Raw genomic sequence first — 13,155 nt, forward strand, 5'->3', positions numbered from 1 at the left:
AGAAAAGAAAAAACCATGAGGTTTACATAATGTTTTGGAGATTCAAGAGCATGATGCCAGCATCATCAGGATTTCAGCTCAGACGGGCATCGTGGTGATGGTAGGAGACTAAGTAAGTGGGGGAGGGCACATTTTCAAACTGCAAAGTAGAGAGAGGAACTGAAATGCCACAACCCCTTCTTAAGTAATTAACCTTTAGATTTTCCACTAGGTCCTAACCCTTACAGGCCCCATCCCTGCTCAACACTGCCACCCTGCAGACCAGTCCTCCAATACTAATACATGAACCTATAGGGACAAACTATGGCTAATCCTCACCAGGCAAAAGCAGGTGAAGTTCATCAACTCATCACAGCAGTTTAGGCAAAGCACAAGTCTGGGCCAGTAAGCACAGTCAAAAGACTAACTTCCTGGGTCAACAGTAAGATGTCCAGACATGCCAAGAAGATCTGGTTAAACCATTTTGCTTCCCAAATCTGACATTGCTCTTCTCTGTTGTAGACTGGTGATATCACTTGTAAAGCAGAAATAAACCCACTGAAAATAGGACAGACCTCCTCTTCTGTGTCTTTCAAGAGTGAAAACTTCTGGCGCATGAAAGAATTGGTGAGAACAGGTTAACAAGTGATACTCCCTTTGGGCAATCCCTGTGTTTCACCTGAAATTCAGAACTTGTTTCTTCCAACCAGCATTCTCCTGTCACACAACATTCTCCTATTTAAGATGAACTCTAGCAGTTAGGATTTAGAAAATACATTCTCAAATTTATGTTTTTGGAATGATTACTTATTCTATGACTAACAGAATACATGTCCACCATTCATGGTGTCAGAAAAACACATGACACTATTGTGTTTGGACAATGTGTTCTTTAGAAACATTTGCTTAGGGTCGTGAGGAATCTGGGAGTATGCTTTAGAGATGAAACCCCTTAAGTTCCCTAACTTATAACTACTGATGTCTTTCACTTAGCTGCTAAATATGTTATCCAATTCTGGGTCTTAGTATCATTATCTCCTGCTGCTGAGCTATGCCTTCTTCTTTGGTAAAGTGTGGTGTTTGGCCCATATTAATTAGGCATTAATTAATTAATACACATCCCAAACAAACCACAGATCTCCCCTATATTAAAATATCTTTGTTTTCTTTTTCTGCAGTTATTTTGTTTTGTAAGGATAGGGGGAATGGAAAAACAGGAGAACAAAATTGTGTTTTTTCCTATGTGCATCAATGTTTGTGTATGTGTGTGTATGCATGTGTGTGTGTGTGTGTGTGTGTGTGTGTGTGTGTGTGTATAGGCTGCTACATAAATGGGCCATGTTGACTTTTAGACAATGTATCATAAATTGTAAGCAGTTCAGAGCAAAATTGTGTGGAATTTATAGGAATTTACCAAGTATTTCCTATTCCATCAGGCCTATGGCCTGTACTATCCAAATCCTGGAACTGTGTGATACATTTGCTACAACTGATGAACCTACAGTGATATCTCATCATCATCATTATCATCACACCAAAACTCTGTAGTTAACATTAAGGTTCACTGTTGGCATTGTAAAAATCCACACCTGTGATTTTTGACAATGTTTAATAACCAGTATCCATAATTTTAGCTTCATGTGGAATAGTTTCACGGCCTTGAAGTTGATCAGTGCTTCTCCCTGTCTCTTAACAAGCATGATTCTGTCAATTTTTGTTGACCTAAAAATGTTATCTTTAAGCTGAGCACTGGTGGCTCACATCTGTGATCCTAGCTACTTAGGAGGCTGAGATCTGAGGATTGTAGTTTGAAGCTAGCCCAGGCAGAAAAGTTCCTGTGAGATTCTTATCTCCAATTAATCATTCAAACACTAGAAGTGGAGCTGTGGCTCAAAGGGTTAGAGTGTTAGTCTTGAGCATAAAAGCTCAGGCACAGCGCCCAAGCCCCATGACCAACACACACACACACACACACACACACACACACACACACACACACACACACATCCCCTCCCAAAAAAACAGATGATCTTATCATTAGGTTCAATTCAACTACTGCATTGTAATAATTCAGTGATTACTTACCTAATACATCATTTTTGTGTTTAGTTGGTTTGGTTACTACTGGGATTTGAACTCAAGACCTGATATTTGTTAGTTGGGTGCTCTACCACTTAAGCCATCTCCAGCCTTTTTGGTTTTAGTTTTGTTTCAGATAGGATTTAATTCTTTTATCTCAATCCTACTGCCCAGTAGCTTGACCACAAGCTTACAAAACCACACCTAGCTTGCATCTTGTTTTTGTTATTGTTTGAAATTTTTGCTCTTTGAGATAGGGTCTTCCTAGTGTGTGTGGCGGGGGCGGGGGCGGGTACTGTGACTGGAACTCAGGAACTAGTTACTGTCCCTCAGCTTTTTCAAACTGGTACTCTACTACTTGAACCACATCTTCACATCTGGATTTTCGCTGGTTAATTGGAAATAAAACTCACAGACTTTCCTAGCCAGGCAGCCTTTGAACCAATCTTTAGATTTCAGCCCACTGAGTAACTAGGGATTACAGGCATGTGCCCCCCCCCCACTACCAAGATCAAGGGTCTCCTTAACTTTTTGCCACAGATGGCCTCAAACCCTCATGTAGTCATCTAAATACCATCCTGCATCTGGGATCAAAGCTGTGCACCATCGTGTCTGACTACTTATTCTATACAGTGTTATTTTATTTTACCTTCAGGAGTACAATAGCCAGGTTGCTGTCCTATGTTCCAGACTCTTCTGATTATCTCCTAAAGCAAGCTATACAGACAGAAATGCCTGGGGAAAAGGGTATAATTTTACATTTTGAAATATAGTATCTAAATCCTTGAAGAAGAGCTAAAAGGATGAATAGCTTATGGTTTTGCCTTTTTCCTTAGAGCCTTCTGAGTGTTGGGTCTGATCTGTCTTTGTAAAATTCTAGCATTTATGCATTTACACCTATCCTAACCCGCTGTCTTCTTTTACTATTTATTCCAACCTGAAAGAGCTGTCCAGCTGTTGCCTGTAGTAATGTCACCTGCTGGCTGAAAGATCTTCACACGAAAGGAGAGTACTTCATCAATGTGACTACCAGAATTTGGAATAGGACTTTTGCTGCTGTGAGTATTCACTGTATCTATTGGGTTTTTCAACCACAAGGGAATGTGTGGCTTCATTGTCAAGTTCTTACCCTTTAATGAAATAGAATCTAGTACCTAGCTAGGAGCCAGCGTTCACACCTGTAATCCTAGGTACTCAGAAGCCTAAGATCTGAGGACTGAGGTTGGAAGCCAGTCCAGATGGGAAAGTCTAAGAGATTCTTACCTTCAATTAACCAGCAAAAATGAAAGCCAGAAGTAGAGCTGGTGGCTCAAATGGTAGAGTACCAGCCTTGAGCAGAAAAACCTAAGGGACAGTACACAAGACCTGAGTTCAAGATCCAGTACACACACACACACACACACACACACACACACACACACACACATTCTAGTACCCATGCCAGAGCAATTTTACTCTGGAAAATAGTGCTCATCAATGCTCACTTTCCCTGGCTTTGCCTCTGCATCATAGAAGTAGTTTCTGGTCTGCTTTGCAGACTCCACACAGACACAGAGCAAGCTGAAAGATCTACAGGAAAAGTGTCAAGATTGCCTCTGTTGACCTTGGCTACAGAGAGCACCTGCTTGGTTTCCTTCCCTAAACCCCACATCCAGATCAACAAGCACAGGTCTGTGTCTCTCATTCAGGGAACCCAGCAGAGAGACACTCTTCCTCTATTACAGCAGGTAACCACTGGGCTCTCCTCTTTACCCTTCCTCTAATAAGAGAGCTCAGGAAGAACACCACTATAAGGTCATTTCACTTCCCATTGAAGTGAAAGTACCAAAAACAATGTCAATGTTTTCTTCTTTATGATAGTTTGGGTAGCTAGAATCTCCATCTGGCATGAAAAAAATGTAAACATAGACTGACCTTCTCCAAACTGGCTGCTTGAGTGGCTGCTTACTCATCCTTTTTGCCAACCCTCAGACTGAGGTGACAAAGTATGAATTAGTCTGAAACCTCTTGGAAATATATGGTTTTCCATGGATTTATTTTCCTAACAAATGAATCCATTCTAAAGATGCTTATAACCAGTCTGCCCCCTAATTTTTTCATTGTCTCATGAAGTAACCATCATTCTTTATTAGGTACTTTTGTGTAGGATTAGAGAGCTTCCATCTTAGACTCTTTCTGGAGTCAAAATACAAACAATATTCTTAAATGAAGACATAATATCAAAAGGGAGTAGTAAAAGATGACAGGAAAATACAGCATCAGAGGAGTGGAGAAATGAAGCATTCAGTTGCTTTTTCACTTATTTATAGTTGATTTCTTGTTAGTTGGATTTACTTCAAAGCATCCAAGATCATTCAGTGTCCTGTAAGATGTAATATGTGTTCTTAGCTACACCACCTTCCTGGTTACTGTAGGTAGTTTGGTGTGTAAGTTTTACCAATTGGCTCTTTGGATTTGAGGAGCAATGTTTTCATAGCAAACTTTGCCAACTGGGAAGGAACACTGACTTTTGCACATCAAATAGAATCGTACCAGCTCTATAAAAAACATTTGGGTTTCCCAGAGTTTGCTTAAAGGTACGTCATTTAACCAGAAAACTTTTGAACGTATCTTGTCAATAATATTCAGCAGCAGCAGTTTTATTCCTCAGAGCAAACTACTGAGGTGTCTTGTTTATATATTTTTTTCAACATGGTTGTGAGAGCTAAACCGAGAAGCCACCCTGAGCGTTGTTATCGCATCCTACACATCTTCCTCCTTCATGAAAATCACCTGGTCCTCACAGTGGTTTAACAGCTAAGTGAATGTTCCTTAGACCACCTGGGAGACACAGTCTTGAATAAGGATCTTGTTTCCTGTATGGGCCACTGATGTGATGCTTTCTGGTGCTGCCCCTCTGTCAACCTCACACTTCAAGTAATTTCATTACAAAGTGATTGCTCACGTTTCCAAACAGAGAGCAGCCTTAGACACCATTTATAAAGGAGAACCTTGCCAGATGCTAGCTCTTCTAGGTGTGTGTAGTACATCTTCCTCTCCTAGCTAACCTTGTAGGATACATCATATGCCTGAAAGGCCTGCTTTAGAAGTGTAGCTATCTCAAATCCTTTCATCCCATCCATGGCCTACAGAGATTATAAAGCTTGCATTCACTTTGCTAATTAAAAAAAATTAAATCATTATCAATACACTCAGTGTCCCATCCTCCCTCACCCCCACACAATTCAGAGGCCAGTGGTCAGGGTTAAGTTATGATGCAAGTTTTCATCTTGAGAAAATTAAGAATTACCAGAGCCTGAGCCAGTGGAAAAGAAATAAATTGCTCACTTTTTGGAAATATATTCTCTCTTCCTGGCTCTTACATAGACTTTAGCAAATTACTTCACAGATTCTATTGGATCTTATACCCTAGAAACCAGAAAAACTGAGCCTTAGTAGCCAGTGCTTGTGAAAACAGTTCTAAAATCTGAGTGCTGTATTTTACAATGATCCAACACTGACAACAATGAAATACACACATCAATAATATTTCCATTGAAAAATAGGTGTTTCTTCTAAAATTACATTGAAGAATGCACGTAAACTTATTTCATACTAGGAGACTTGCTATTGACATCAGCGTAAAGCAAATTGTCCTTCCTACGTGCCTATGCCACATCTAGGATTATGTGAAAGAAGCAAGCAGATGAGGAAATATGAAAATATTCTTGATGTGATATAACATGCCCAAAGGCCAAGGTATTTGTTGCTGACATGCACAGTCAAGTTCAAGTGCACTTTGTTGTTGTTGGGGGAGATGGGGGGGCTTGAACTATGGCCTGGGTGCTGTCCCTGATGCTCTTTGTGCTAGAAGCTAACACTCTACCACTTGAGTAACAGTGTCACCTCCAGTTTTTGAGTGGTTAACTGGAGAAAAAAGTCTCACAGGGACTTTTCTGCCTGGGCTGGCTTTGAACTGTGATCCTCAAATCTCAGCCTCCTGAGTAGCTAGGATTATGGGTGTGAACCACCGGTGCCCAACTCAAGTGTACTTTTATTCCCTCTTTTTTTTAATGAGTCTATATTGATGGTAAAAAAAAAAAAACATGAATGGCTTTCACTGACATATTCATACATGTATGTAATGTGCTTTTCATAACTCATGTGCCCAGACAGAAATTTTCTTTTACATGTTGTTGGCATTCCATTTCATTATATGACTCAGTTAGGTAAGCATATAAATATGCAATTTTCTCTCGGGTCTCTGGCTTCATTAAGCTTTTTGAAATCTTTCCAACGAAAAACCTTCATTTTTGTTAAGCCCTTATTTTTCAACCATTTTCAAGTTTGGATCACCCGAAGAGATGTTTTCCCTGGCCAGATCTGGATGTCATGTCCAGGGACTGGGTTAATTGGCTATGATAAGCTTCCCTCTGCATGTTTTAAACCTTGTCCATCAGCATCTGATGAACAACCCTCACGTACCTCCATGTCAAGCACTTGAAGATTCTGTAGTCTTCAGGATTGGCATTTGCTCTTGTCACATTCCACCAGGAAATAAGTAAATTACAAGCATGCCACATTTTCTGCAATGAATGTCTGCTGTTAAGATAAATTGTACTCTTTTTTCTCCCTATGATCCAGTCAACTTTCCAGGCAGTACAGCTGACTGCAGCTGCAGAAATCGACACAAATAATCCCCAGCTCTATGTGATTGAAGATAACATTGTCAAAGTGAGTGCATCCCCTCCCTCCCTAGGATGGGTGTTCTGTTTCCCAAATCATAGAATAGTTATTCTCTTAACCTACCTACATGTGGAAGTGTCCTTCCAAACCTCTGAGCAGTGAATGTTGATTCTGTTGAGCATGGGCCAGGGTGTTGGCTTCTCAGAAAGTTCAGTGATACACTCTCCCTCCTCCAGCTACCACCCCTCCCCCATCCCCATCCTCCCAGGCTGGCAAAGTTGGCTTTCCTAGAAGTGGGGAGATCCAAAGAAAGGCATAACAAAACCAGCTCTGTCTCATTTGAGATGCCATAGTGACTCTTCTCCGTGCCTGAGCTACCACCATCAGCTCTCTTTCTCTCTGCCTGCCAAAATCTATCTGCACCACAGGTTGCAAAATAAGTCATGCTTATTCATATTGGAGTCTTTTTTAGAAAGAAGTGCAGAAGCATTCCTAAAAAAAAAAAAGGCATAAAAGTTTCCCTCCCTCCCCCCCCCCCAGCTTTTTTTCCCCCAAATAGTACTTCTTAGAACCAGACACTAACAATGTGTGACATGTCCATTCATGGTCGTACATTATAAAGAACTATAAATGTCTCCCTTGATAATAAATGGTTCTTCAGAGAACTGTACTTTTACAGAAAACAAAAACTCCCTGTTCTTAGGGCTGGCATAGACAACTTTGCTTTGCACTGAAACTCTGGTTAGCACATGCCATTTTTAGATAGAGCAGGATTTCCATGCCCAGCTAATCTGCTGGCAGAGCCTCTAGCATTTTCCTCTCAGTGCTTTTGTTAAGAGCTGGAAGCAAGTTCATGACTCTGCCCCAGAGGCCAGCTGGGCAATTGGCCGCCAGCCACTGCTCTAACTTACAGACTAGGTTGAAAAGCCAATTGCTCAATGAACTTTGGGCCTCTCTCAATGCCTGAAAGTACAGCTCACAGAACTGCCTTCCCATTTTATCCCAGGGAAAATAATCCCAAACAATAGAGGACCCTTTTCTGTCTCCAGTTTAGGAAGCTCAGTGAAAGTCCACACCCTGCCTTCAGGAGCAGGGCATGGAAAACCAGAAGCAGAGCCAGAGGAAATGGAAGACTTCAGATTCAGACAGCTGTAAACTTAGGCTAGGGAGAAAGTACTATAAATTTTTTTTTAAGCTTACTTTAGAAAAATGCAGTGCTCAAACAACATGGAAAACTCCTGAAGTCATTTTTTTTTCAAAAAGCAATCTTAAAACATATTAATTGAAAGGTCAAAGTAATAATTTTCATGAACCTATTAGATTTTTCTTTTCCTGGTTTCCTCTAAATAGTGTTCATAAATAAGACATCAACTTTTACTGTGTATCTGAAAATATGTTTTGAATCCAAACAATAGTTTTTGAATTTATCAAATAATGTGTTGAATCCAAACAACAGATTGAAACATGCCTATAGAAAAAAAATGATCATTTCTTTTCAGGGATTCATTGGCTCCTGGCCCATTTATATATCTATTGCACAAAATTTTGTACCTATGGGTCCAGAGAGATTCATAGATTCCAGATTAGGAAGCTCTTGAATACAGAGAAGAAGGTATATGAGTGCCAGTAAACAGTGAGCCACAGAAATTTATAGTAACTTTATTCATAGACATATGAAAAACTTTATTTTAGCCTTTGATGATTCAAATGAGGAGAAATAGCCATGAACTTCAGCTTCCTGTTTTTCCCAACTCAAAATGTCTGACCAAAAGCAAAGCCTTTGCCACTGCAATTTAACATTAACTCAAGTAAATGAACTAGGTATCATTCCCTTCTTTTGTGCTAAAACATAGTCTTTGGGAATTTTTTGTAAAATAAATAGTTGAGAATATCTTCCCAATTAAAAAGGAGAAGAGAGGGCAAAAAGAGAAGAGAGAAAGAAGAAGAAGGGGTTGAAGGAAGGAAAGAGGGAGGAAGAGGAAAAGGAAGAGCAGAGGATAAAGAACAGGAAGGGAAGAAAGGAGAAAAAAGGAGGAAGAAGAAGAAGGAGGAGGAGGAGGAGGAGAAAAAAGAAGAAGAAATGAGAGACTGTGGCAGAGAAATTTTCCTGTTAAAACTCTTAGGGCTGTCATTCCATTACAGTGCTACAAAGACTGGCCAGAAGTAAACTCAGAGTCATGTTTATCTACAAGGACAATTTCACCACTGTCAAGGTCAAACTGAACCCTGAGATAATTGTCACAACTTTTCCAACAATTGATACCAAGTTGGAATCAAATTTAAGACAAATCAGTATTTTAGAAACCCAGAGAAAACTTGCTCTTGAGTAAGACCTGTGTCCTTTCCGGTTTTGGACATGCATTTATAGGCTTACAGACGCGTACTGTTCCATTACACCTCTTTCTGTGTTCAAATGAGATAAAATGAATTGTGAATATCTGTTTGCAGATTGCCCTTATGATCATGAAACCTGGTGAGAAAGCTGAAATACCAACGGGGGTCATAGTAGGGAGCATAATTGCTGGAATCCTTCTACTGGCAGCCCTGGTGGCAGTTTTGTGGAAGGTAAGAAAAGTTTCCTATTTTAAAATACAAGGCTCCTGAAGACTTCTGCCTTGGACTATCTTACAAAAAAAAAAAGTAAAATAAAATAAAAACATCCTTAAGTATCGTTTAGTACCTCCTCTACCACAGAGAAAAGAAATGGAAATTTGTTTATTCTTGGCTTTGAAGACCAGTGAAAATGTTGTCCTTTAAAAGGAAAGTTCTTATATCCTGGACCCTGAACATTTTGTTCACCTTCAAATACATAGATCCTGAGAAATTTAATTTTGTACAGGTCAATTAAACTCTCTGGATATAAATTTCCCCAGTAAATGGATGATAGGTAGCGCAGCCCGCTCACCTCAAGTTTCTGGAAGGATCTCAGTGACCATGATAGCAGTGGATCAAAGCCATATGTAAGCCATGGAGGAGCATTGCTTGAGTTGGGCATCCTTCGTGGGTACAATTTCATGTTCCTATATCTGGCGTGTATACTCCCTGAGTAATGATCAAGTCAGGGTAATTGTCATTCTGGTAGACATTAATAGTTTCATGTCATACCCCCTTACAGCTTGGATTCTTCAAGAGAAAATATGAGAAAATGATGAAAAACCCAGATGATGTTAATGAGACCAGGGAACTCAACAGCTGAACAGCGCCGTGGACGCCACCGCAGAGACCACGGCCGGCCACAGCCCAGCCACAATTGGGTTTATTTTTTTAAGTCCCACTTTTTTTTATAATAACAGTCCAGGTAAATTAGCCTGGCATTATAAAAGAGACTGCCGGTCAGTTTGAAGAAATGGTGGGTGGGCATTACGGGTATAAAGGGTTAAAAAAATTATTTTATACAGGGATGAAAAAGGAATCTTTAAACTGGCTGAGCCAGAGTTTACTTGATAGTCTGTATTGTGTCAGAACATGAAATGCTTCCAGGCCCAACAAAACGAAGAAAATTATACTTTGCCAAGTTTAAAGAGATAAGGAATATTCCCTTCAAGATGATTTTTAAATTAGTAACAACAGAAGTGGAAGTACCTAGGGTGTAAGTCTATTATATATGTTATTTCCTACCAACGTATTTGATCACTGAGCATATACGAACACATCGTACTGTGGAGGAGGGCGTAATATGGCATCCCATACTGAGTACTTCCAGTGTTTAAAACTGTCATGAATATTCATGTTCACCAGTGGAGGGAACAAAAACACAGGTTGTTTTTCAATTTATGCTGCTCACCTAAAGTTGCCAGAGGATATTTTAAGTGACAATTTTATTTATAAACTAGGTTAAACTTTCTGTTCATTTCTCCAGTCTCTGAATACCTCTTCAAGAGTCCTATCTTGCTCTAATTGTTAAATCATGCTTGAATTACAGAGGAGTGTTTAGAGGTCACCTTCTACAAAGGCAACTCCCATTTCAGTTGGGAGTTGGGGAGTCCTTTAAAAACCAAAGCACAAGAAAGGATTTTGTTGATCACCTATGAGATAACCAATTTATGGTCAAGTGCTGCCTGCTGAAGGCCTAACCTGTGTCAGAGGAAATAGGAGGACATTTGCTTTCTTTTAGGATATAGAACAGTCCTTTTGTTTAGGATTTGATTAGCTGGCTGGCAGGAATATAGTGGGTTTTTTTTTTTATTTTTTTAAAAATGCCGGTACTAAGGATTGAACTCAGGGGCCATGCTGTCCCTTAGCTTTTTCATTCAAGACTGGTGCTCTATCACTTGAGCCACACCTCACTTCCAGGGTTTTTTTTTGCTACTTAATTAGGGTTAAATGTCTCATGGACTTTTCTGCCCATGATCCTCAGATCTCAGCCTCTTGAGTAGCTAGGATTACAGGCATGAGACACCAGCCATGTAGACTCAGTGAACTTTTGAAACAAGCAATTTCTTAGGCAGACTTCCAGCTCTCTTGCAGAAGCCCTCTCCTGCTTCCTGGCACCTTCCTTGGTACCCCATAACCCCCATATCAGAAGCCCCCTGGACCTGCTTCATCTCCAAGAGTCCAGTCACCCCTCATATAAATCTCCCATACCCCAACCACTACTTTGCCAGGTGGGAGGACAGAAGTCATCTGATTTAATTCACACAACTGTGTAAATTACTGTACAAACTCCCTATCTTTGGGACACTAGTTTCCTTTGTTGCTAAATGTATTTGTTGATTACATTTCTAAGTGTTGGGAGCTTATGCAGTGATAAACAAGGCCAAGTGTCTCAGGAATCTGTAAAAAAAAAATTATGGAGGAGGAAGGTGGAAACCACTGAATTAGCAGGTGCATCCTCTGTGGTTCTTTCTAGAAGACTGAGGCAAACGTAGTCAAAGCTTGGACCACAGCCCGAGGCCACAGTGGGATGAAGGCCAGACATTTGCATCTGGACCAGCATCCAGTCATTATGACATACATGGCCCCTTATTGGAGGGATACCTTTTTTTTTTCTACTTCTTACACATTCTTCTGTCTGTCTCTGAACCCACACCCTCTCTAAGGGACCTGGAGGAGAAAGAATCAAGCAAAGGTAGCCAGGATGACTTTATGTCAGACACCGCACGCCTAAAGCTTTGGACAAGTCCTGGGCCCCTGTGAACATAAGTGTTCTCAGTATAGAATGGGAGGACTTGTGTTCAGCAGTGAAGATTGTTTAGTTTTAGAATTCTATGGTCTGGATTTCATATAATGTAAACAGACTGTCCTCTGAGAATGTATGTCTCAGAAGTTTCCAAGGAAAATGGGAATTTGCAAATGTGCCTACAGATAGCCCGGACTGCTCTGCTGACCTGAGCCCTGGAGGATGGCTATCTGGATCTATTAATGACTTACCTAGTATTACAAAGCACAATGAATGGGGGCGGGAGGTGGGGGGAGGGAAGCCATCAGGGATTTATAGCAAAAACAGCATGGTATTCTTTAGTTGTCCATGCCAGAGCCTGATTCTTTTAACAGCTGTGTGGATTCACTGGGTTATTCCAACCAAAATTTTCATTTAAAGAAATATGGAGACATTGGTCATTAGGTAGACAAAAAAAATTAATAAACTATGTATCTATTGCACATATAGTTTTGCAATGTACATACAAATGACTAAAGCACACCATTGCTTTGATTTTATTTGCCTCCTCTTCCTTTGATAGCAAATAAATAAACGAAAGCCATCTCCTACGTATATTGAGGAGCATTCTGGCTAGCTTTGGCTGAAGATGGCCTGGAAGACACTGTTTCGAAAGCTTAGCCACTTGTCTAGGAATAACATGAGCTCAGGGCATTTCCGTCTTGACATTGCTGTCATTTGGGGTCTGGTGGTTTCCTTTTGGGTGGAGGAGGATATGACCCATGCCTGGAGGGATGTCTATAAGAAGCATCCTTGCTACCAGATAGCAGGTAGCATGCTTCCCCTGCTCTCAGCTCAGGCCAGCCATGGCTGCAGACCTTGCCTGCAAGTGTTTCTCTAGAGCTTTGAAGCAAAGGTGCCTATTTTTCATGCAAGAACTGATGCAAAGAGTGGGGGAAACAGCCTTTAAAAGGAAGTCCCAGCTCCCATTCCATCACACTTTTCCTGTAAAAGCAAGTCAGGGAAGGCCTTAAAAGATGTCATGTTAACGTCTCCATTTCATAAATGGCCTATAACCAACATGTATAGAACATGGTAAAAATTTCGTGTTGCTTTATGCATGACTGTCACATAGCCTTATAAAATAATAGCAAAGTAGCTTGATGAAAACACTGTATTAATTTAAAATTGTACATTGCTTATGCCAACAGAAAACTGAGAAGTCTGAACTAGACAGAAATTTTTCTAGCTAGCAATGTTATTTTATGAAATAGTGAAAGTTGCATATCAACTGTGAAAACAAAAGCCTATTAGTCACCAAAGTGACTATCCTA

The 13,155-nt window shown here is 40.3% G+C and overlaps 1 protein-coding gene across 1 annotated transcript in view; it reads left to right on the forward strand.

Moving 5' to 3' along the window:
- Nucleotides 1–10,891, forward strand: part of Itga2 (integrin subunit alpha 2) — a 95,717-nt gene extending 84,826 nt beyond the window's left edge. The window contains exons 26-30 of the mRNA XM_042690536.1: nucleotides 502–606; nucleotides 3,003–3,116; nucleotides 6,682–6,771; nucleotides 9,172–9,288; nucleotides 9,839–10,891. Of these exons, the coding sequence (XP_042546470.1) occupies nucleotides 502–606; nucleotides 3,003–3,116; nucleotides 6,682–6,771; nucleotides 9,172–9,288; nucleotides 9,839–9,919 (507 nt within the window). The 3' untranslated portion in view covers nucleotides 9,920–10,891. The remainder of the gene's footprint in view (nucleotides 1–501; nucleotides 607–3,002; nucleotides 3,117–6,681; nucleotides 6,772–9,171; nucleotides 9,289–9,838) is intronic.
- Nucleotides 10,892–13,155: the final 2,264 nt, after the last annotated feature.

Source organism: Dipodomys spectabilis, unplaced genomic scaffold, assembly GCF_019054845.1.
Source record: "Dipodomys spectabilis isolate Male_0828 unplaced genomic scaffold, ASM1905484v1 ptg000138l, whole genome shotgun sequence".
Classification (NCBI taxonomy): domain Eukaryota; kingdom Metazoa; phylum Chordata; class Mammalia; order Rodentia; family Heteromyidae; genus Dipodomys; species Dipodomys spectabilis.